This window comes from Balaenoptera musculus, chromosome 6 (assembly GCF_009873245.2).
Source record: "Balaenoptera musculus isolate JJ_BM4_2016_0621 chromosome 6, mBalMus1.pri.v3, whole genome shotgun sequence".
NCBI lineage: Eukaryota > Metazoa > Chordata > Mammalia > Artiodactyla > Balaenopteridae > Balaenoptera > Balaenoptera musculus.
In genome coordinates, this window is record NC_045790.1 from 104,836,588 (window position 1) to 104,861,542 (window position 24,955).

The 24,955-nt window shown below is 44.0% G+C and overlaps 1 protein-coding gene across 10 annotated transcripts in view; it reads right to left on the bottom strand.

Annotated features, from left to right (window-relative positions):
• Positions 1–24,955, bottom strand: part of DENND1A (DENN domain containing 1A) — a 535,076-nt gene that overhangs the window by 180,194 nt on the left and 329,927 nt on the right. For 9 of the 10 annotated variants that reach the window (XM_036855233.1, XM_036855234.1, XM_036855237.1 and 6 more), the window contains 2 exons: positions 23,686–23,731; positions 216–317 (listed from right to left, as the gene is read on the bottom strand). In XM_036855233.1, coding sequence (XP_036711128.1) covers positions 216–317; positions 23,686–23,731 — 148 coding nt within the window. The remainder of the gene's footprint in view (positions 1–215; positions 318–23,685; positions 23,732–24,955) is intronic. The other variant, XM_036855231.1, reaches the window with a different exon arrangement.

The following is a 24,955-nucleotide window of genomic DNA, read 5'->3' on the forward strand; positions in this document are numbered from 1 at the left end:
CAGATGAGGGTTATGAGAGCAAAACAAGACTAAAAAAATGAACCACCTCCCAACTTGCTTCACTGAGACAAAGGTTCCAGAGGTAACAGAAACCAACCGCAGTTCTTAGGCCACAGGAAAACCAGAGCTGTATCCATCCCTCCTCCTCCCCAAAGGCATGTTCACGTCCACTGCATGAGCTCCCGGGAGTCAGAATTCAAGAGCTCATTACCTACCACATCATTTGGGAGGCTCTGGAGGTCATCAAAGGGGGTTTCCAGGGTGTTGGTGTCCACATTCAGAATCACGACATCATCCAGGGCCATGTTTCTGACTTTCTGCAAGTAAGAAAAAAATCCAGAAGAGAAAATCATTGAAGCCCCACGAAGACACAGATACTTCTCTGGCTTTCTCTGGGCAAGGGGAGTAAGGAAGAAAAGTGACATTTGACAAAGGTATACTCTGTGGCAGGCTCAATGCCAGGCAGTTCACATGTGTGAGGCCATTTAACTGTCACAAAAACTGTGAGCTTGTATGGTCACCCCCAAGCCCCAGGAGTGGAAAGGGTTTCAGAGACTAAGTTAACATGCCCTAGGTCACACAGCTAGGGGGAGAGATCTTTATACCCCAACATTATTTCTTTCCCTATATTTTCAAATTAAAAAAAAAAAAAAAGAAGCTGAAGTCTAAACCTCTGGCTCTAGGAACTCTGATATACAGGTAGGGTCTTATGACAGCCCCATTCAATCCATCCCCTCTCATTTGCCAAAGACTACTTGCCCATCTCTGTCGGGTCTTGGCATTTTTGGGTATGGAATACGTGTACAGCCTAGTGTTAACACATTAACATTTCTCTTTAACATTAAGTAGAAAGGTCACACTTTCAAATTGGTTCCATTTTCCATAGAAATCCAGCTAGTGAATCATGGCTCCGAGGCTCTGGCCATAACCCGTTATTCTACTGGTACAGTAATAGGAAGGGTAAGGGAGACTTGTGCCTACTAGGTGTTCGTGTTTGGTGAGAGGATGAAGGTACAGTATGGAGAAAAGAAGAGCCCACCATCTGGGAGCAACTGTCCATCGTCTGTAGAAGTATAAGACTGTATGTAAGCTAGTTTTCAATCACACTGTTTACCCACCGCTAGAATCCATCTCTACTTTCCTCCTGCCTACCTACCACTTCCAATCTCATTCAATCCTCTTACCCCATCATATATCAAAGCTCATTTCTTTAGAGTCTAGAACTTTCATTTTGCCCTGATTAAGCAGAAAGACCCTATAATTTGTGGTCCAAACTGGGACACTTGTGGATGTGAAAGAGCATATTACACCAGGGCAGCAGCATAAGACGGGCTAAGTGGTCACCCTATGTAGAAGGGGTCAGTTTCATTATTAGCCACCCTCTGAGCTACTGGGTACGACTGTGCAGGTGTGCACTGCCTAAGCACGCCCAGCCAGTCAAGGTGAGGCTGAGATCGGCCAACCCATGTGCTTGCTGGGTGGCAACAGTTGAAGGTGGGGGTGGGTGCTGGTGGAGGGAGGGAATGAGGACGCCTTTTCCTAATTCATCCAAGAGCACTGTATAGGTTAGCGATGGAGCTGGACGTCCCAGTGGCTGCTTTAGCCTAAGTTTGCTAATGCCCTGGAAATGGACAACAATTAAAGTGTAGTAGATGCCTACTAGTGTTTGCTCTATGTTTTACTTACTAATTCTCATTTAATTCTTATCAAATCCTGCAAAGTGCACACCATTACCTTCCTTTTAGGTAACTTGAGGAAAATGAGGTTCAGAGAGGGGAGGTGAGTGGCAGACGTAACACAGCACCGGCCACCTCCACAGCTCATGTTCTTGCGCTGCACCTCAACCTCTTCGTCATCAGACACCCGCAGTGAAACTGACCTCTGCCACCCTTGTCGCTCTGAGCCCTAGCACCCCTTTGCCTGCCTGCCTCCCCCTGCTGGGGTGTGGGTTCCCTCAGGGGTTCATCAGTTTGGTGCAGCACTGCATAATAACCAGCACCCAACAAAATGATTGGCACTTGGTAAGGGCTCATTAATACTGGTTGATGTTTGTTGTCTCAAATCCCAGCCTCTAGGACAGAATTTCATACCTAAGCAAACATTTTGAGATTCTTCCCAGCAGGAGGGTTGGAACCATGCTGGTCAGAAGCCTCCTAGGGTTGAAGTAACACTCCCAGAGGGCAGGATCCTGGAACCCTTCTGCTCAACAAGACCAGCAGCCTCAAATTTCTTCTGCTGTTGACTTTTCCAGCGGCTAGTCAGTCCACAAACCTATCAATCAATTCATACATTTACTAAATGCTTCCTGTGGGCCGAGAGCCGCAGGGGAGGGACAGGTTTGCCTACTTAGAAGTTTATTCTTTCCTCCAAACCCCAAAACTGATATTAACTGACTGCTTTATTCACAGGGTAAAAAGCTATCAGCAAACAGCACTGATAACTAGTGTTTTACAAAGCACAATCCCATTTTACAGTTGAGAACATTAAGACTCATGGTGAATTGTCCAGGGCTCCTTAGCTGCCTCACTTTGCAGTCCAACAGGTTAAATACTTCGCAGTGCACGAGCAGGAAGTTACAAAACAGCCTCAACAAGAACCCTTTTCACTTACATCACACTTCAGAGCTCTCAAAGCACTTTCACACAGATTCTTTCACTTTCAACAGTAGCTGGAGGTGAGGGATCACCATTTCAGAGACGAAAAACTGAGGCTCAGAGAGGTGAAGTGGCTTGCCCAAGGTTACATGGCTACTAACTGGCCTCTTCATCTGTAAAATCGAGAAGATAACTGACTGCTCACCCCACCCCAGCCCTCTTCCCCGGGGCTGCTGTGCGAATTAGAGGTGGTGTGTGCACAGCACTGGGCACACAGTAGGCTTTACAGTCGCTATTATTATTGCTTTTACAATATACACGTCACCCACGGCCAGTCTGGAAACTGTAGTGGCAGTGGCCTAAGGGCAAAAATCCTCTGGTCCCTCTTGGTAACTGCTGGGCTCTCACTTCAAAGGCTGAGACTGGCACTGGACACGGAATCGGAGAAGGGGCCACGAGGGGCTCCGGAACTCAGCCGGTGACTCCAGGCCTTGAGGACTGAGCTGAGGGTCGTTGCACCCCACAACTGCCAATTTTGCCTCATCTGACCTCCAAAGAGCTCCAGAGAGCCCCAAACAGATGGGGGCAAGGGGCCCGGCCATTGGAGAGAAGCCTCGGGCTGAAAGGCCCAGCGACAGGGCTGTTGATTCTGGACCAGAATTGGGTGTTGTTTCTGCGTTCCCAGTGGGGGCCCAGTGACACAGACCAGCCCTTGTGGGCTCTCCACGGCTGGGCTGGAATGGGCTTTTGATTTCTTCCCACTCCTGGTTGGAGGACTTGCCGCTTAAGCTGTGTGGAGTGTTTACTTTTTGAACAATGGCAGCAGGCTGAAGAAGAGGAAAAAACCTGGCTCTTTCTTCTGACTTAGCAGGCCAGGGTCCCCTTAGTAACCAAAATGCCCGTGCACCAGGCTCCAGGAGGAGCTGGGTCGGCACAGTTTCCTCTCATAGGACAATGCTGCCCTCCTGGTGGTAAGGCCTCTTCCAAAGGGGCTGGCGTGGACTCAAGGGCCTTCCTGAAGCTCATGTTCCCAGGGAAAGAATCGGAGGCCAGCTTGGCCGGATGGTGCCCTATCCCTGAAAGGCTCAAGGAAACAAGAGGAATGAAGAAAGGCAAAAAACAAAACAAAACCCCTCAAACTGGGGGATGGAGTGGGCGGTGCTGATGGAGAAGGAAACTGGGCCATTACTGGGTGACCGCATTTAACCCTGACCGTGCTATGAGGGGAGGTATCACCAGCTCTGTGGTATGGAGGAGGCTCAGAGAGGTCAAAGAAACTGGTCCAAATCACACAGCTAGGGAGTGGCAGAGTTGACTCTTGAACCCAGTCTGACTCTTCTGAAGACGTCCTCAAACCAGCTGCTCAGACTCCAGAACAAGTATCTACATAGGGCATGCAGCTACACCAGCACTCTGAGGGCTTGCTTTCTCTTACGCAAAATGACGTGTCTTTTGTATCATAAAAATTACAAATGTAAAAGAAAATGGGAAAGACAAAAAAGTTCAAAGAAGAAAATTGTGGTTATCCTAATCCCTCTACCTGGAGATAATGTTTTGGTGTATTTCCTTCCACAACCCTCTGCCCCAATCCCTACTTTTTAAAACATAGTTGAAACAATTTGTAATGTTTCTTTCTGATTTTCTCACTTATTACAATATAAGCAATATTTCACTTCATTAAAAGCTTCGTAAAGATCATTGCTAATTGCTACAAAATGTTCCACTTCATAGAAACAAACCCAATCAAGCCCCTTTTGTTGCCTATTTCCAGTTTTAAGAAATTATTATAAATAATATTGTTGTGAAATCTGTAGGCATAAAGCCTTGTGCTTTAGGATGGATTCCTAGAAGTGGAATTTCCTTTCCACTTCTTAAAGAGTGTCCCTCTCAAATTCGACTTTGAGAGAGATATCTTTACTTCCAATTATTTTAAAGTCATTTTATCCACAGCTTGTGTTTCCTACTCTAAGTGAAGAAAAATCAGCAAAGACACGAGCAGATGTCAAAATAGTCCTCCAAAAACCCTACCCAATTAAAACACTTACTAGTACCGCAGCACACCGAGACAGCTCTCCGGTAGCTCGTCCCACCAACACATTCCCTCTCTTTTTAGTTACAACATATGCCAAAGCTCCTGCCAGCTGCAAACCCTCCCCCCACCAGACTCTATAGGCTTTTTCTCAAAAAAAAAAAAAAAAAAAAAAAAAATGATACTGACATGCACACCGGCTTTCCAAATGGCATTTCTTACACAGAGAAACACACAAAAATGGTATCTTTCCATAAATATTATTAATCAAAAATGTCTTTCCCTTTATACTTTGTCATGGACAGACTTAGTCTGACCTCTGCCTTTCGGGACAAGAAAGGGAAAAATCAGAATATGGGAGGTGGTCAGGGTGGCTGAGTGGATACAGGCTCAACCTCATAAATCCTCCAGGTTTTCATCTGTAAAATGGGGATCACGATAGTACACACCTCACAGAGTTGTCGTGAGGATAGATAAGTGAATGTACGTAGAAGAGTTAGCAAGACTGCCAGGACATCCATAAGAGGCGTTCAACCAACAGCGGTTCTCTTGCCCGTCTGTCCCGTCTCCCTCAATGTTTCTTGGAACCTCAGTGGAGCCTGGCTAACCTTACCCCGAAGGACCCGCGGGAGCAGAAAGTGTGCCTTTCCCCATGGTAGCCTATGGTTTACTCCCACAACCAGAAAAATATGTCAATCTAGAGTCATTAATACAGGCATTCGATTCCTTCCCTGGTCTGTGGGCTTCTTGGGGCCACCAAGACAGATCTCTGTATTCTCAGCTCCTACCTCAATATTTGGCCCACAGCAGGCAATTTCTGAATGAATGCATGAATGAACGAGAGACAGTAGAGCCTAGAGAGGAAGCGCACAGGATCCGGAAGCCAGTCTGTCTGAGTTCTCACTTAGCTCCGCCACTCACCAGCTGTGTAAACTTGGGCACTTCACTTCATCTCTCTGTGCCTCAGTTTTCTGCTCTGTAAACAGTGCTTACACTTCATGCGTGTGATGAGGATTACATGGGTTAACATTTTTAAAGCACGTAGACTAGTGATTGGCCCATGAGAAGCTCAAGATAAAATAAAATTTAAACAAAAATGAATGGGGCTTCCCTGGTGGCGCAGTGGTTAAGAATCTGCCTGCCAATGCAGGGGACACGGGTTCGAGCCCTGGTCCAGGAAGATCCCACATGCCGCGGAGCACCTAAGCCCGTGTGCCACAGCTACTGAGCCTGCGCTCTAGACCCCGCAAGCCACAACTACTGAAGCCTGCGTGCCTAGAGCCCGTGCTCCGCAACAAGAGAAGCCACCGCAATGAGAAGCCCACGCACCGCAACGAAGAGTAGCCCCCACTCGCCACAACTAGAGAAAGCCCATGCGCAGCAACGGAGACCCAACGCAGCCAAAAAATAAAATAAAATAAATAAATGTATTAAAAAAACCCAAAACACTGCAACAAAATATTTTTTTAAAAAAAGAATGGTCTTTTGAGGGTGATGGAAATATTCTATATCATTATTGGTAGTGGTTTCATGAATGTATAAAACTCAGAATTCACTGAATCGTACACTTTAAATGGATGGTTTGCTGTGTATAAATCACAACACAATGAGTTGATAAACATATTAGTGTTATGTCCAGAACACAGAATAAAGTCATAACAGACAGTGAAAAATAACAACGCATGAATGATGGTGACCAAATGCCACACGACAAGGTAATTCTGCCCTGAACCATCACTGATGTACATTCTGATTTGCAGCTGTGTTTGGCTCCCTGCCTCCTTCCTTTTTTGTCTAGTCTAGGGTTTTTAAAACTTTTTTTTTCTACTCATACCCTCCTAGGATAAATATAGAATCCAATGCCCATGATATACAACCCTACGTAAAAGTGGGGTCCACTTGAGGATCACTGTACCTTCGGTGTATCTTCTCGAGTCAAGAAGATTCTACTGAACCTTACTTTCTAAAGTTGGTTGTATGAAAACAATGGGTCCCCTCAACTCCTGCGCTAAAATATAAAGTATCAGCTGCACTCGCTCAAACCACACCAGTCCTCTACACAGATGGGGCTCACCCTGCCTATCTAGGGAGGGGATTGGGCAGCTAGTGACAAAGACAGGACTTAGAACCAGGTCATAAAATGAAGAGCAAGGATTTGCGCTGGTGATGTAATCCAGGGGATCCAAAGAATGGTCAGGAGCATGTGCTGTCTCCCTGGCTGAGGAAGCCGGGGGCTGGAGGTGGAGGAAAGAAGCTGGTTCCTAGACCTTGAGGAGCAGGGGCCCAGATCCACCTCTGCTGCCTCAGCTGAGAACGGGGGTCCTTATCTTGTATGGGAGTTGTTGTGGGGGTGTCCATGAGGTGGCATGCATGGAATAAATGAGCCAGCACATGGTGAATCTTTTCTGTTGTCCTTTCACCAGGACCATCGTCAGGGCAGAGCTACGTCTTATTTGTCTCTGCATCCCCAGTGCCCAGCACAGTGCCTGACACAGGGCAAAGGCTCATTAATTGGGGAATGAATTAAATATTGTGGCCTCTCACTCTACTGGGAGGCAGGCCTGGCACAGATGTCAATGTGAGCCCAAATGGACAATGTAAGCCCAATGTAAGAGTCTGCACAAGGAAGTGTGATGGGAATAACAATAATAATGACAGTGACAATAATCACATAAAACTATCATGATTAATGTGTGTAGAATTAATTCACAGTTGACACAGAAAGTAAGATAGGCATTACCATGGTAGCTTAAGACGTGGGCTCTGGAATGAGACAGCCAGATTCAAGCCTTGCCTCTGCCACAGAGTATCCTTCAGTTAGTTCTTCACTTTTGAGCCTCAGTTTTCTCATCTATAAAATGGGGATAATACTACCTACTGTCCAGCTGTGTTTGGAGGTTTAAGTGGGATAATACATGTAAAGAATTTGACACAGTACCTGACTGCAGTAAGTACAATGAATGGGAGGCTCTGAAAAGCGAGTTTCTATCCTTGCGATTTGAAAGTAGGATTAGGTTGCAAGACTATACGAGTTTGAACAACTGATTTTCAGACCAAAGGCAAAGGCTAATGACTCCACTATTATGATTCTGTGCCATTAAAAACTACCACCAACCTATTGTTTTTTCCTGGCTGTGTCTCAGGGACATGAGCATGAGCACATTCTCTGGAGCCAGACTGCCCGAGTCCAAATCCCAACTCCGCCAGTTATAATTGTGTTACTTTGGGCAAACCCTTTAACCTCTTTGTGCCTCAGTTTCCGCATGTGTCTGATGAGACTAACATAGTACTGACACCCAGGATAATGGTTACTCTTGGGTCAGAGGGAGAATGACTACAAGGAGGCACAAGAGGGGCTTCCGGGGGCTGGCGACATCTTGTCTCTTGATCCGGTGGCGGTTGCATGGCATGCCTGCCTTGTAAGAACTCATCCTGCTCTATACTTTGGATGAGTACCTTTCCCATGAATCTCATACTTCAGTGAAATGTTTAGGAAAAGCAAATAATATGGATTTCACTGGATTGTTATGGTGGTTAAATGAGTTAATATATGTATAGTACTTAGAATAGTGTCTGGCATATAATAAGCACTGGGTATTGACTATTATTATTATGAAAACAACATAGCAATAATTCTATGGATAAAAAGGATTCAATCTAGACTATATCTCACTGTCAGAAAATTTGTTTGCAAAGGTAGACACTTCCTGGACACCTATTGCTTCTCCAATCAGTCCTGTCCCCTTCTCCAGTGAGGAGCAAAGCAGCAATATTATTGGGTACCTTCCAAGGGACATTTGCAGTCCTGAGTCAGTCTGCTTTGGGAGAGCAGCAGAACTGAGTAGGAGTCAGATTGGGCTTTGAGTTTTATCTTCTTTAATGCCTACCTACTTACAGGACCCAGGGCAGGTTATTTAAACACAGTTGAACCTCAGTTTCTTCCTCTATAAAATGGGGCTATGACCACGTGCTACATAGGGTTGTGACAGGATTAAGTAAAAATAAAAAAAATGGAAAAATTTATTTTATACCTACGTGGCCATGTTCCCATCTGCCCAGGGTACTGGTCTTGGCTACAGGCAGGCCCGTGCTCAGCCAGGGAGACAGCACATGCTCCTGACCATTCTTTGGATCCCCTGGATTACATCACCAGCACAAATCCTTGCTCTTCATTTTATACAGGCAGGCCCTCTCCTTGCTGGAGTGACCCCTGCCTGTAAGGAGTCTCCTCTCCTATGGCCACGCCAGCACCTGAGGCAGCACCTCTGACACCAGCATCTAGACCACCAAGCAAAGGGGACGGGTCTACACCGACTTCCTGCAAAGACACTTTGCTTCAAGAGGATGCATCATCCTCTTAAATCAGGGCATTACGAAGCCCACAGAGTGCTCTGCTTTGGCTCAGAGAAAGTCCAGTGTTCGTTTCTCTCTGAAAAAGGCACACTAATATGGCTCCTGGCATTATAGTTTATGTCTCACTTAAGTATGACTTCTTGGCAGTTTTGTTTTTTTTTAAAGTTTTGAAAGGTAGGGAATATGGTTAAAACAAAACCAAAAATTACATCTTAATAGTTTGTCCATCTAAACTTTACCCTAAACGACTATTGCTGGCCTTCACACAGTCACCTCTTAGGCTGCCTATACTCCTGGTTACGTGTGGGCTGAGGCACAGCTAACTTCCCAGGGGCCTGCACGGCCCGGAACTGTGTTACACGCTCCGCATCCATCACATGCCTGACGCCCACAGTAACAAAATAAGAGCTGCTAGCTGATGTGCTCCTCCCGCGGCCCAGCCCTTACACGCCGTACCATTTAATGCAATCCTCACGACACCCTTGTGAAGAGACAAGGAAATGCAGGGGCAGAGAAGTGAAATAACTTGTCCAAAGTCCTATGGCTTAGCAGCAGTGGAGCTAATGTTGAACCCAGATGGACACCAAAAGCTCTGTATTACCCAGTGCACCTTACTAATTGCTCTGACACGTTGTTTCCATCACAAACATACTGAGCAACTGTAATTTAATAGATGTTTGTCAGGGACATACCAAGTAGCTTGATGGTTGGTCCAGACTCCATTAAAATTCTCAAGGGAGAGGGTTTCCTATGAAATATTGTACCCATTGGATGGATGAGGACACTGAGGCTAAAGAGATTAAACAGTTTGCCCATGTTCTCACATGTTTGTGAGAGAAAGGATCTGAATCTGGGTTCTCCATGCCAACGTTCTTTCCACTATACAGCCCACATCAAATGTACTCAAATGCATGCGCATGTATATGAGAATATAACAAAGAACAGCATGGGGAGCTGCTGGCCTCCTAGGAGGAAGGGAAAGAGAAATCAGAAGGAAAGTGGAAAGGACAAGAAGAGGAAAGGCAAATATGCAGGTAGTCTAAACTCTCTATTCCCTCCTGAAATCTCAGATACACACAGAGGGAAGAGTGACATTTTCCTTCCCCTCCTCTGGCCCCAAAGGTCACTGAGCTGCCAAGCAGTTGATAAACGTAGTGGCTTTTCTTTGGAGCCAGGAGTCACTGATTTGCTCCTTCCTGCTCTGCAAAATTAAAAATCTAAGCCTGACAGTTCAGAGGACCCCTGAAAACACTGCTGGAATTTCCCAGTGTGCTTTAAACAGAAACAGAAGCTTGGCAGGGGAGGGAAGTGGTGTAAGCACCTCACAGGTCAGGCCAAATCCACTCCTCACAAGGTAGTAAGCACTGACTCTCATTAACAAGTCCAGAGATTTTCAACCCAGGTCAGCAAAGGGGCTATTTCTTCAATGTGCTTTCCCTCCTTTCCTGACCATCCATCCTTTGGACATTCATTCATTCACCCATTTGGTTAGTCATGTCAAACTGATGGATGACTAAAACATGATCTCTAAACTCAAGGGGCTCCCGACCTACTTGTGTGTGGGAGTGTGGGTAGGGCGGGGTGGGGTAAATTATAATCAATAAGAAATTATAAATCAATAAATTATAATCAATAAGAAAAGGCATAGTCATATGGAGTGGAAAAGATCTCAATCTGGTGGCACATCTCCATTCACACAGAGCTTGCCCAGCTGCCTCCTCAGGATGGTCATGGCCCAGAGCTGCAGAGTCCCAAGGTTGGTGTCCTGGCTCACTCACTTACTAGCCAGGTAGCTTTAGGCAAGGCCCTTTGCCTCCTCTAGCATCAGTTTCCTTCTCTGTGAGACTGGGTCTTGATCCCCACCTCCAGGACTGTTGAGAAGATTAAAAGGAGTTACGGTAGGACATGTGCTTCATAAAGGGCCAGCCACAGGGCAGAAGCTCAGTCAGTGCCAGCCAGCCTCCCTCTGAGATTTTGGTTCTGCCAGCTCTGGGGCTCACTCTACAAGTCCACCCAACACAGCACCACCATCCACTCTGGCCTCCACTCTGGCCCCCGAAATGGAGGGGTGAGCCCATGTACATGCCTGACACTGCTGGGGTTTTGCCCCAAATTGAAACACCCTTCCTACTGCTAGAGATTCAGTTTCCTCATGTGTAAAAAGAGGACAAGGAAGGTGTCAACACCTTTCACCACTGCTGCAAAATGCAAACGAGAGATGAGGTGGCAGAGCACTTGGTAAGATGTGAAGATGGCCCAGACATGGATCACCATGATTATCTCCATCCTGCAAAACCCTGCTCTTCTATGAAACCTTCCTGACTATTCCTGCTCCCACAGCAAGTGGCCTTCTTTGGTCCTAAGCAAGTACAGCGGGCAACACATACTTGGGTCCTCAATTAAAACCTGATTAGTGATGTTTCTAATTGTTTCATGTGTACCTGTCACTTTTCCCTTAAAGTAACTGGTTTAACCATACTATATTTACATATACTGCAATAACACTCACCACTGTCATCTATAAAATATCGAGTTTGAAAACACTATATTTTTAAATACCTGATTTCATTTGATCCTCATGGAATAGGCATTATTATTCTCATTTCACAGAAGAGAAAAATGAAGCTCTTGTTCCAGGTCCAGAGTAATAACAGAGCCAGGATTTGAGCTTTGGACTGCCAGTCCCCAAAGCCTGGGCCCCTTCTCCTCTCTGTGGAGCCCTGTCTACTTTCCTGGTTTAGCAAATACTGAGGACAGTGACCAGATCACATATTTCTTTTGTAACCTCCATACACAGACTTATCATAGGCTAGATATATAATAACAAAAAGACCCTAAAGGCCAGGCCAGTATTATTACTATTATTATTATTATTTTTTGTACACACTAAAATACTTCACACAACAAAATAACTGGGTTTGAATCCTGGTCCTGCTAATTATTAGCTGTGTGACTTTGGACAAGTTACTTAACCTTTCTGTGCCCAAATTTCATCATCTGTAAAGCAAAGCCACCACTTCTATAGCACAGACTTGTTGTGAAAATTAAATAATGAGTGTAGTGCGTCCAGCAGTATTTCAAAAATAGTATCCATCCAATTTGAAATGACGAAACTTGAATTTAAGAGTTTCACTTGGGGTTTAAGGGGATGTTGATTCCCTAGTCCCAAAATGGTTTGGAGTCACCCTCTCATAAAACAGGGCCTTCCTTCCTCCCCCACAACTGCCACTTGCCATCATTCATTCATCACTAAGCACAGCAAACCTGGACTCCCATCTCCACCTGCCTTTTATTTGAAATGTCAATTTTTAAAGAGTGGAGAGGTTGGAAACCCAATTTAACAAGCACGCTGAAACACTGTTTATTGCTCCCATAAACATGGCTTAGTGAGAATTACGGACTTAATCAGACTGAACTTATCTCCCAGTGAAAAGGAACACTTTAAATTTCAGAAATGGCACCTTCATTGTGAAAATCTCTTAACTTTTCAAACAAACTACAGGGGGTCTTAAACATATGGGCAGTAAAGGGGCAGCCATTACTGTGATTTGTCTTGCTCGAGAGCCAAGGAGCCCTAAAGGTCCATAACAACTTTAAGATCTAGGAAAAATATTTGGAAAATCATATTCAGGAGACATGTCTCTCAAAACACCCGAAAGGTCTGCTGAGTGGGAAGTAATATCTGTATAGTTGCTTGGGGCTGCCCAGAAGAAAGGACCCTGTGGTCATTAGAACAGGGGCTGTTTAATAAGCAGCAGCACTGGGAAAGCTCACCTCTCATCCTGTTTGTACGATTAAGCATTTAGCAATAGGCAATATTTTGGGACCAGCTTTTCAGAAGAGAGGTGCTACACAAATCCCAAAGGCTGTTAAACAGTTTGTGTGATTTTTTTTTTCTTTTTAAAAAACATGAGGATGAGGTCCTAGGAACCCTAACTTCCTAATTTGAGGGAGGCTTCATTAAGGCTGCTCTGATCATTCCAGGAAAGGTTTTCATAAGATGCCCCATTTTGCAGAGAATGTATCAGCCTGGCTGCCAGAGGCAGGAAAGGCAACAGATATAAAATTTTATTATTTCAATGCCCCAGTAGCAGCCAGGAGGACTTAATGAAATCGCCAAGATTTACAATCTGAAATAGCTATTGCACAGACAGATATGGTTAAGGAAGCTGTGCCTTCTGACCTTTCAACCCTTTGATCCTCACACAGCAGGTGGCCTGGAGCCCCCTCCTGGGCATCTTCCCTCTCTTCCGACACTGCTGAACCTTGATGTGCAATAAGCCTGACCCTACACAGGTGACTCTCACAGTGCTTATCACCAGCAGCTGCTGCTAATGGAATGGCCCAAATCACTTGGCCTCGAGATTCTAACTCCGAGATGAGGGGGAGAGGGATCTGCTGTGCAGTGTCCAAACGGTGCTGAAATGATACCCAATAGTTCAGCCCCAAGTCCAGTTGTTTGGAAATGCTTAACGATGTCATTACCAAAAACTGTCCTAGAAATGGAACTCTGGTCTCCTCCGATTTATACTTTGAGTTAGAAAAAAAATCACCTTTTAAAAATAAATCGCAAATCTCAAAAAAAAAAATCAACCCCGAAGTCCCAAATGCATCTCTCAGAACTTCCCTAAAACCATGTGCAGCAAATTTATACCAATGAAAATCAAAACAATTTTTGGAAACCTAAAATTGACTGTTTTCAGTTCCATGAAATTTCATTTAAAAAACCCCATATGCCAAAATGTCCAAATTCTCTTATTTTTAAAAATTGGGATGACTTCCAAAATCATAGCTATCTTTTTCTTCCTTTTTTTTTCTTCTAAAGCTAAGGATGGGTAATGTGCATATGTACTTATCAAGCTTCATAATTTAACCCATTCGGTCAGTACAAAATACTTTCAATAAAATGCTGAAGAGGCAGGATATAAATTTATTACCACTGCATCTTTTAAAACAATTGACTCCCAGGCAACAGGGTTTAACAGATATTCTGTTTGGTTAAGGACGTGTCCAGGAGTCTAGGTAGCCCCAGTCTGAAGCTTTTAGTTTTTGTCAGATATTTGGGTTTATGGAGGAAGGGATTTTAGGCAGGGCACATAAACCATTCTGTGGGATGTTGATAACGTCCAACTTAATTGCCACTGTTGATCATACTTAGGAAAAGCCCTGAGCCCATGTCTTTGTTTCTAAACAAAAATAGTACGGTGGCCCCATTCCTTACCTGCAATGGCCTGAGCTTAGGTCATAAATGTCTGAACCCAATGGGCAAAGAAAAAACCCACTTCTTTTGTAGCCTAAATGGCATATATTTTAAATATTCAACTTTAAATTCATTTTGAAATCAGCTGAGAATCAGACAGTATGTAGAGAGAGGTTTATAGGCTCCAATTTTAGTCACACTTTTCTCTATGGATGTTTAAGTTTAGTACAGAGAGCAGTTTATGGAGAAATCAGTTTAGTAAAGGGAAAAAAAAGGAATAGTTACTATATCACAGTTTGACCACTTTGTATAAAATTATTAGTAAGCTCTCTTCTTCAGAGATGCCTGTTGGAAATACTTTATTAATAATAATAGCTACCATTGCGTGAGGGCCTACTAATGTGCATGGAACTCTAGCCATATTATTTCTAATTGTCATCACTTTGAGGCAGGTGACCCCATTTTGCAGATGGAGTTGTTAAGGCATACACGCACAGATGCTCAGTGACTTGCCCAAGTTACAGAGGGACAAATAGTGGAGCTGGGATTCAAACTCAGGATCGCTGCCTGCCTTCTCAGCCCTTGGTCCATCCACATTTTTCCCAACGAAAGCAAAACAAACAAAACAAAACAACAATATGCAATAATTTGTGCAGAAAATGCCAGATTTCAGCTTGCTTACACATTGCCATGGCCCATTTAAAGGTCTTCCGAATCAATTATTTTAGGTCATTAAGAGGAAGTTTAATTTGGTTGACAAACACCCCTACTGTGGTGACCTCACATATCAACAACAAATGTCTCATGGTCACAAACCTGTACCATGAGTCTGCTGAGCATGGTGTTAAACAAAACCACATGTGCCCTGATTCCAAGTGGGATTTGACTAGGCCAAGGGCGCCGCTTTTCAATCATCATGCTGCTGGTCTCTGAGCGCCCACAAGGGCCCCGCCCCTAATCACTTGCAAGGAGTTTATGAAAAGAAGTCACCAGTCCCATGTGGCTGTATTCAGTTGAGAGTGCCTTTAAGCTAATGTTGATTTAGAAAAAGTCACTCAATAAAAACTACAAAAGGAGGCTGAAAAAAAGGGCAGAGCCAATTTTAGGGAGATGTCTCAGCTTATTTTAAAGAAAATTTACCAGTTCTACACACACATAATACTGATAATCACTTCCATTTACTTGGCGCCTACAATGTGTCAGGTACCAATTTTCTCATTTACTCCTCATTAAAAAACTCCTATGAAGTGGAGAATCTATCCAAGGAGTCTGAAGCTCAAAGAGACACCTTTACATCCCCATCTGCAAAACAGGAGCACCCCTCACAAAGGCGTGACAATTAAAAATTATACAGCTCAAGTGCCATGTGTTTTGGTAGAAGCTCATTCAATGGTTGATACTATTATTAAATATTTCCAATAGGCATCTCTTCAGAGGATAACATAATAGTAGTTTTGTACAGAGTGGTCGAACTGTGAGATGTAGTAACCGTACCTTTCCCCCTGCTAAACTGATTTCTCCTTTAAACAAAGGAACTTGTTTAAAGTCTCCTAGTAGTGGTGGAGCTAGAATTGGAATCCAGGTCCCCACAACTCTAGAGCTCAAGCGTTCTTTCCACTCTGCTCCACAGCCTCCTGTATGCTGCTCCTTGTGTTAACCTGACAGGAATTTGGTTAGTTTAAGCTTCTCTTAGTAACAATTTAGAAACTTTGGGTCTTCTTTGAAGTCAGTTTTAACGTTGCTAAATTGACTGGCTAAGTGATGATAGGAAAACTGGAAAACAAAAGCATCAATGATGGTTTCACATTTTCTACTGGGACTCTCCCTCATAAATTACTCAGTTTTTCTAATCTATAACAGAGGGCTATCTCATCTCACAAGAGAACATTTCAGTCATGACAAATTAGACTGAAAATGTACTGACTGCAAGAGATACTTAAATCAGCCAGAAGTACTTGTTCCCTTTGATAACATAAATTACTACTAGGGCTTTAAGTTGTTTCATATTAACTAATTCCAACATTAGGATAAGTGGCATTTAAGAACCACACTCATTTTAAAAGCAGATGCCACATGAGGAGGAGAGAGCTTCCAGGGGAAATCCATCAGGCGAAATCCAGAACATTCTTCAGGCCCTAAGTTGAACAGAGCTGCTGAATTTTCACTCTGAATGCACTGGATGTGACAGATTCACATGTGATGATATCGCTTGATAACAGCACGCTAAGGAAATTCCAGCAAGACCAAGCTACTGTCCAATTACTTTTCTCTTTATATAATTAAGCAAGCATCAGGGTTTCATTGAACTAAACTTTGCCTCTTGTTTTTACTACTCACTATGAAGAATAATGTTTGGTAGAGTTTTTTAAAAAGCTCTTCACATCCATTATATCAGTTAGTTCTCACAACTCTCTGAGATGGATAATATTACCTTAATTTCACTGATGAGAGAATGGAGCCTCGGAGAGGCTAAGTAACCCAGCCCCAGTTGCAAGTGTACTCAGAGCTTTCCTCTGGAGAAATATGAGGCTGCCAGACGTGAGCCCTCTGTCCCCTCACCACAGTGCTCAGGGCATGGCCTGGAGGCCGCACTGAGAAGGAAGAGCTCAGGCAAAGGTCCTGGGAACCTCTGTCAGGACTGCGGCAGGGTTAGGTGTAACCCACAAAGCCTGATCCAGGGGCTCTGAGGTCTGACAAACCCAGCACAGCGGAGGGACCAGATGCAAATTACTTTCTCTCTCTGAGCCTCAGCTTCCCCATTTGCAAATATGGATGTCTCCTCCTTGGCAGAGAGATTCTTAGGATGTGCAAAAGTGAGAACAGGTACAGCACCGGGCACTGTGTCTGGCATTGAACAAGGACATAGAAGACGGCAGTTTCTTCCCAACCCTCTCCCTTTCTTGCTAAATCTCTTCCCATGAACCTATGACTGAAACTACCAGGTGGAATTTTTCATGCAAATATCACCTTCTTACAAAGCAGGACTTTGATTACTTATCACTAACAAAGAGATCTCACATGGAGTTTCTCAGTTCTCGTGAGAGCACATGCACAAGTCACCACCTATACCTGCATATAATTATGGCTGAGAGTTTTGCATGAATCACAGTATTAACAAGGGCAAACTACATCTTATACTGTCTACCTGTGGAGTCCTGTGAAGAAGCAAAATGGTACAGTGGTAAACAAGAAACACTCTTCTACACTGACCATGAAACTTTAAAAAAATAAACATAAAAAAATGAACAAGGGATTAAAGACTTCCTATGCCAGAGAAAAATGAAAAGAAAAAACTAGTTAAAATGGCACCAGTTCAGTTGACAGCAATTCAGGTTCTTTGAGAGGTAAAGGGAAAAAAAAAAAGTTATTTTTCTTTGTCTGTAAATAAGTCAATGCTGTTATTTTGTGTAAAAGCTCCACAGTTAAACCACTGCAGACACAGACAAATATGGCCTCTGGATCCCAGAGACGGAGAGGTGCTTCAGTGTAGACAGGGATGTGTCCCTGGAGTGGTGGCTCAGCGCTGCCCCAAGCACTTGGTGCATTTGTAAAAGCAGGCTTCCAGGCGCTCCAGCTAAGCCTTCCTACAAAAAGGATGGTGAGGAAGAGAGGAAAGCTGTGAGCTGGGCCTGTCTTCTCATGCCCCCATCACATGTCTCTTGAAATTGCATTGGTGGGAGAGGTAGGTAGAGGCCTGTGAACTTGGTACCTGGGTCTCACTCCCCTGTTCCTACTGCCTGGAACTTAGCACTTAGTATATAACCTAAATTTATCCTCTCAAACTGCACTGTAAAAAGATTATCTAATTCATTAAAAGTACTTGGAAACAGAGAGGAAACAAAAATCTAGTAAAAATGGTGCTTGAAACCTCAAAGTAAGTCATCACTACAAATACCTCTGCCACAGTTTGGTAGTTTGGTAGTTTGGTAGCAAGGAAACCATTCGGAAGCTTGGGTTTGGGACGCTAACACATCTGAATTTTATGTACATGGTTGTGGTGTGTAATTTACTTAAGAATTACCTTGATCCTTACAAACAACAATTTACTTTATTAACATGGTTAAGCAGTTTCCAAGCATTTTATATGGAAGGACCGTGTTTCTAACGGCCCAGGAGGAGGAGGCCTGACCCTCCCCTATTTACACCCTTCAATGGCTCTCCATTGCCCTATAAAGTTGAAACTCTTTAACACGGCTTACAAGGCCCTGGATGGCCTGGCCCTTGCCTGCCTGCCTCAGTGCTCCTCTCCCCCTTCAGCTCCACGCTCTTGTCAGACACTGAACTGCTCCTACTTCCTGGGAAACACCACGATCTACACTGTAAGTCTTTGTAGATGCTGTTCCCTGTCCTCCTGGTGGAACTCAAATTTATCTGCTAGGTTTCCATTTAGGCATTCCTCTCCTCTGAGAAGCAGAGCCCACAAGGCTCAGTTCACTGTCTTCCCTACCAGAGCCTATAGCCTCTCAAATTCCCTGCAATTACTTTCTCCTTGTCTGCATACGTTCTAGACAGAACTCTGAAGGCACAGATTATGTCACATTCACCATTTTATATAGAACCCCTAGTGTGATACAATGCCTGGTACACAGAAGGCTACCAAAACATTACTATAGAAGGGGATGTGTATTGTGTACCGACCACAGGCCAGACACTGGGATATGCTGGACATATACAGGACTCATTTATTTAATCTTTACCACAATCTTAAGAGATGGGGACTAACCACTCCTATAGATGAAGAAAGTAAGATACAGAGACAAAGTACCACACCTGAAATTACTACTGCAGGGGAGTGGTCAAGCAGGGAACTGGAAGTGCATTTATCAAGTTTCTTAAAAGTGCCACTCCCATCCCTGACACAGTGCCCCCAGCATTGTCAACCAGAAGAAAACAGCGCAGGCACAAGCCAACTCTAGTGAAATTCTTTCCCTAGGGAATGAAGATGATGATCCCTGGAACCCAAGAGTCCCTAAAACACAATTTCAAAGGCATCAACTTAACAATGTAAATGGCTTTAAGGCCACTGAGGAAATAAAAATGGCAATGGTTGCTGACCTCTGTTGAACTCTTTATGTGCCAGGCACTGTGCTGGGTACCTGATAAGCATTATCTCACTTGATCCCTCAATGATACTATAGCGGGGAGCTATGGCCTTATTTTATGGCCCTTATTTTACAGGTGAGAAAACAGAGGTGCAGAGGTCCATCACCTTGCCCAAGATCAAACAAGCAGGAAGTAGGGGAGCCAGAACCCAGAGCCCGCATTCTAACCACCACACTTTACTGCCTCTGTATATAGGTGGAGCTTCATTTGCAGTCTAACCTGAGCCTCTGTCTGCACTGTGTCACTGCTATCACCTTTCCTTCCTCCTTCCTGACCATTCCATCACCAGGAATGATACAAAACACCTTCTGCATGCATCCCTCATGTGGCTCTGAGGTCTGTACACAAAGCATTATTTGTGAGGCTTGGAAAGGAAGGTCTTCATTTATCAAAAAGGAGAAGGAACCCATCTACCAGAACTGACCTGGCACCTGCTACCAGACATGGCACAGAAGACGAGCTGCAGAGCATCTCCTGAACTCAACTGAGGTGGAGTGAATGAAAGGAAACAGTCACTGTGTAATCTGGCCGCATTTTGGTGTTTCCTAGCTGCCAGCTAACATGATCATTCTCTCCAAGAAGAAACTAGGTCTATGCCAAAACCCTTGGCTATCCTGCTAACTTACCACCAGCCTCAAATTAGTGTTTGCTTAAATGAGAGAAAGGATATAAAAAGGCAGTGGAGGTATAAGAATGACGATCAGCTAGAAACTTGTCACTTTAGAAGGAAGGTGGACTCTTTTAGGTGACTAGGTCACCACTTAACAAACAGGACAGCCTGTAAGAGCTTGAAGGCTAGAATTAGATCTTCCCCCCAAATAACCTTCTTTCAAATGAGAACAGTAGGTTATAATTTATATTTCTTTTTGTGCAACAAATTTGAGTGTCATAAAAATGGTTAAAAAGTCTTCCTATGGTAGCTTTTTCTAAACTTTTATGAACATCTGCCACATTCATTTGAAGTTTAAAAAATTCTGGCACATATGCAAAGGCATAATAAGGTGCCTATAGCTTTCAAGAAAAAATAACAAGACAGTCAAAAATAAGCCTTTTGCTGAATTGCCAGTAAGAAAACTAGTGTGCGAGAGGAGATGGGCCTTCCCAAGCTCCTTCCCTAAAGAGCTTTCCTTTGGCCCCAGGTATGAGCTCCACCCCCAAGCATTATAGCCCATGGTTCCTGGAAGAAATCTCAGGGAACCATCTCTCTCACTTGCAGGTATAATAGAACCAGATAAGCCCAATCAAAAAGCATGACTGGGGCACTCCGAGTCTGGGCTGAAATCCACGGGAGGAGATCAGGAGACTGTATTTCATGACTTGGTAGTTCACAGCTGCCTCACACATGCAGGAAACACTATTTTGTTTGGAAAGTGTCTTAGCTGGCTTCAAGAGTGGGGCAACTACTATTTTTGTTTTTCTTTTAGTGCTGACCACATTGTAGTTCAGCATGGCAAACCCTCCCTAATTTAAATCAGCAGGGCTAAGAATTATCTTGGCCAGTGCTTCCCGAACCTTCTCATTTAAAACCCTTCAAAGGCCAAGGAGAATGGACTTGCACCCATTCACCTAAGTGCAAAACTCTGTCTCAAGTTTTAGCTTCAAAATTTATGCCTGTTGTGCACTGCATGTTTTACTACAAAAAAACCCTTGTTTTAAATTACTTACAATCACATAAAAAGTAAAAAAATTTACTCCCTCCACCTTTAAGTAAAATTATGGTGCTGGGTTTCCTGACAACAGCAATGCCTACTGGCGGGCTCTAAATGTGTTCCAAATTCCAGCTTTCCAAGCACTCACTCAGTCCTTCCTTTCAGAAAGCACCTGCTGGGCATCCTGCGAGGTGCTGAGGACACCACAGTGAATGAAGCCTAGTCCTTGTTCCCAAAGAGCTCCTGCTCCTAGGGCTGATGAGAGGACAGGGAAGCAAACAGCTGTCATCCTGAGCAAGAGGTACAGTAAGCAAAGACAACGGCCAACGGGAGGACTTCCTCAAACAGCTGGGGAAGAGAAGGTTTAGCCACGCAGGGGCGTGGGGATGGGGGTGTTTTAGAGACCAGCCAGAGCACTGGCTAACAAGGGACAGCGAGAGGACAGAAGGTTTGACAGCAGCAGGGAGACTGAGCAGAACTCGGGGGTAGGGCAGAGGAGGCTGGAAGGCAGGCTACTAAAGGCAGAATGACCAGGCAGAAGGCAACCCCTAAATGTTGGAACCAGGGACTGAATTTCATACTCATCGTCATACCTCCATGACCTAGCAAAATGTTTGGAAAATAAGAGGCCTTGATCTTGCTTCTTGAATGAACGAATAAGGCTTTGCAAAAATCTAAGAAAGCAAGGTAAAATGTCAACGAAGGCAGCGAGGAAGGAACAGGGCGAAAGACATGTCAGAGACTTGGTGACTATTTAGAGAGAAAGAAAAGAGAAAGAGGACACTCAGCCATGCTCAGCGTGACCCACTTTGGTGCCTTTTCAGGCAGTGGTGCCACTCACAGGGACCGGGAACAGCGGAAGGGGAGTGGAGTATCTCGACGGGTGTGTGTGTACAGATAATAAGGGGTTTGGGGGAGACTGAGTTTGAGACATCGACAGTACATCTTGGTGACCTTCAACTGGCATTTGCAACTCTGGGCCTTAAGTTCAGAGAGACGCATGCCAGTGTTAGAATCACAGTTGTGAGTCACTGACATTACCTTGGTGGCAAAAGCAAAAAGCCTTAAAAAAGATGGCCAGAGGGCATATAGAAAAGAAAAGCAAGCCAAGACTAGAAACCTGGACAATGCTCAAGGTAAAGGGCTGTGAAAAGGAGTCTGAAAAAAACCCGTGCTGGAACAGCCTGGAAGGCAGAAGAGGCAGGAAAGAGCTGTGGATGCCGAGAGACCAAATGGTCTTTAGATTAGAGTTTCCAACTGTACAACAATTGACATGAAAGTTCTATTAGCAAGTACTCACTTTCAATTTTTCACACAGGAGCTTTGAATACACCCCCAAACTTGACAAACAAAGGTAAAACACAGAAGAAATCTCTTCAGGCTGATCTAAATACACCATCCAAGATAGTCCATAAACTGTGTACTGTATGTGCTCAGGGCTGGGTGATGACAAGGAGGAACTGTTAACAGAATGTAGGAGCCACATGGCCGTCCTGTCAAATTAGAAATTTGAGCAGATTTCTGTGGTCTATTTTGATCAAGATTCTCAATGTCAAACAAACAGGTTTTTCGATAACCAACTTGTTTCATTTTCGTAAGCACAATAGCACAGTGTGCAACAGTGAAGAAGCAGGTGGTCCTCGTCGACGTGAAATGAAGGCAACAGAAGAAGAGAAGTAGCACTTCCTTTAAGACATGCAAAGCATCATCACAGACGGACATGGCTTTAGCTTTTCCCTCTGAGAGCTTATCTCCTGTGCAAAACAGGCAAGCCCCCTACCTCCTGCCCCATTTTGCTCTAGTGCAAATTTCAGCTCTCTCCTGAGGAGGGAAAAGCTTAGGGTTCATGTCTACAAACCAGTGGCACTTACAAAAGCACAGAAAAGTCCTTTAAAAGAATTGCTATCTAACTGGTACAGCCATGCAGAAAGCAATCTGGCCTTAGATTCATAGCTTTGACCAAGCATTTCTACTTTAGGGGTTCTACGCTAAGGAAGTAAGTCAAGATGCAGATTAAGCCTTATGCATAAAGATGTTCACTGAAATGCTATTTATAATAGTGAAAAATTATAAGCAGTGTTAAGTGTCCAACAGTAATAGGAAAATGGCTAAGTTGTGGCATATCCAAACAGTGGAAGGACCGGTAGCAAATTAAAAATTATTACTGAGAGTAGACAAAAACATGTAGAAATCCCCATGCCATAATATTAAATGAAATAAAGACATAAAATTCTATACCATATCAGTGAAGTACATTTATACAAAATATATATTCACAGAATAAAGAGGAGGATGAAGAAAAATAAAATGCTAACAGTGGTTGAATCTGGAATAATGGTATTGTGGATAATTTAAATTTTCCTATTTATACTTCTGTATATTTCCTATACCACATTTTCTACAGAGAAAAAATGTAATATAATATTGTTGCAGTGTTTTAGAATAAACATCATTTTGAAAAGTGAATCATTTCCCTTCCCTCGTTCAAACCCTTAAAGAACCCTTTCCTCCTGCCTCTTTGAACCTCACTCCCTCACCCATGAAAATTGACAATCTCCAAACAAAGTGGAAAAACACTGGAAACAGGAGCCCAGTGGAAAGGGTCTAAGCTGAACGCTCAGCTCTGTGCATGAGGTGTTGCTCTGACACGCTCCCGTGTGTAGAGCTGTGAATCCAGAGACTGCGTCTTTTCCACTGCCACACAGCAAAACACAACCGCAAGTAGAGATATCTGGGGGAGGAGAGGAGCCAACTTACCTCCATTAAACTTAAATGGATTCCTATGAGGTAGGGCATGGGAGCACTGTGAAGAGAAACAGAGACACACAGCTGCTTTAATGTCTGTTGCTTCTGACAGAAAATTACAGATGGTTCACTATTTGGAGAAAAACTGTTTTAATAAACGTATGCACAGTTACATTTCCTTTCACAACAAAAATCCTAATGTGACATTTTGTTCCCAAGCTTTGAAACTTCGGCAGAATTTCAAAATGCGGGCAGCCTTAAAAGCATGGGTGGCGGGAAGAGCACTGACCCTGGCGTTAGTCCCTAAATAGCAGCCATGCGATTGCATAGCCTCAGTTGCCTTATCTTTAAAATGGCACTTTGGAATCTAACTGGCAGCTTGCTATCAGAATGAGAAAATATACGTCGAGTGATTAGTACAGTTCCTGGTACAAACGGGAACCACTGTTGCCATGATTACAACAGAAAAAGCAGTTAACAATGTCAGACGGAGGGCATGATGTGCTTCAAAGAGGAATGATTTTTTATTTGCTGTTTCCTCCTGCCATCAAGAGATGTGATCTAACTGTCCATTCTGATTGGACAAAGTGCATCAAAGCCAGCAAGCATCTCCACCCCAATTGCACACATGCCATCTGATGACACTGTAATTCAAAAAGCCCCTTCCAACTGCTTCATTCCCAGAGCAATGGGTTCCCTTAGTTAGTGACTGAGCAGGAGATGAGAACCCAACTCCAGGGGCTTTAAAACCTGGGCATTATGGATTGACTTCCTTTGGTTTCAGGGGCACACACATACATTATCATTATGATGCTACTTACCAACGATAAATGGGCTAGCCATTATACAAGGAACTTGAAATTCATCTTTCCTAACCCACACAACCTCACAAGGTAGGTATTATACCCATTTTACAGAGGAGGAAATAGGCCCAGAGAGCTTAAAGCACTTCTCTAATGCCATAAAACAAGCGGCAACCCTAGGATTTGACTCCAAACCTTCTTCCTCCGTGCCACATTTACTTTGTAGTATTGGACCTAAAATCCCCAGGCCCACCTCCCACCCAGTGTTTTTCCTGCAGGTAGGGAGGTCAAGGAGTAGAGAGGAAGCGAGACATTGACAATGTTTCCATCTGTCTCTCCAGCATGGGATACATCCTGAGAAAGGTGCAAAAAGGTATTTTATGAGCCCAGTGGAAAGATACCTGGCTCAGACTTGAGGTGCCCAGGTACCTTTCTGCCGGGGCAGCTGGTGGCGTGGAAGTGGACCTAGGAGGGTGGCT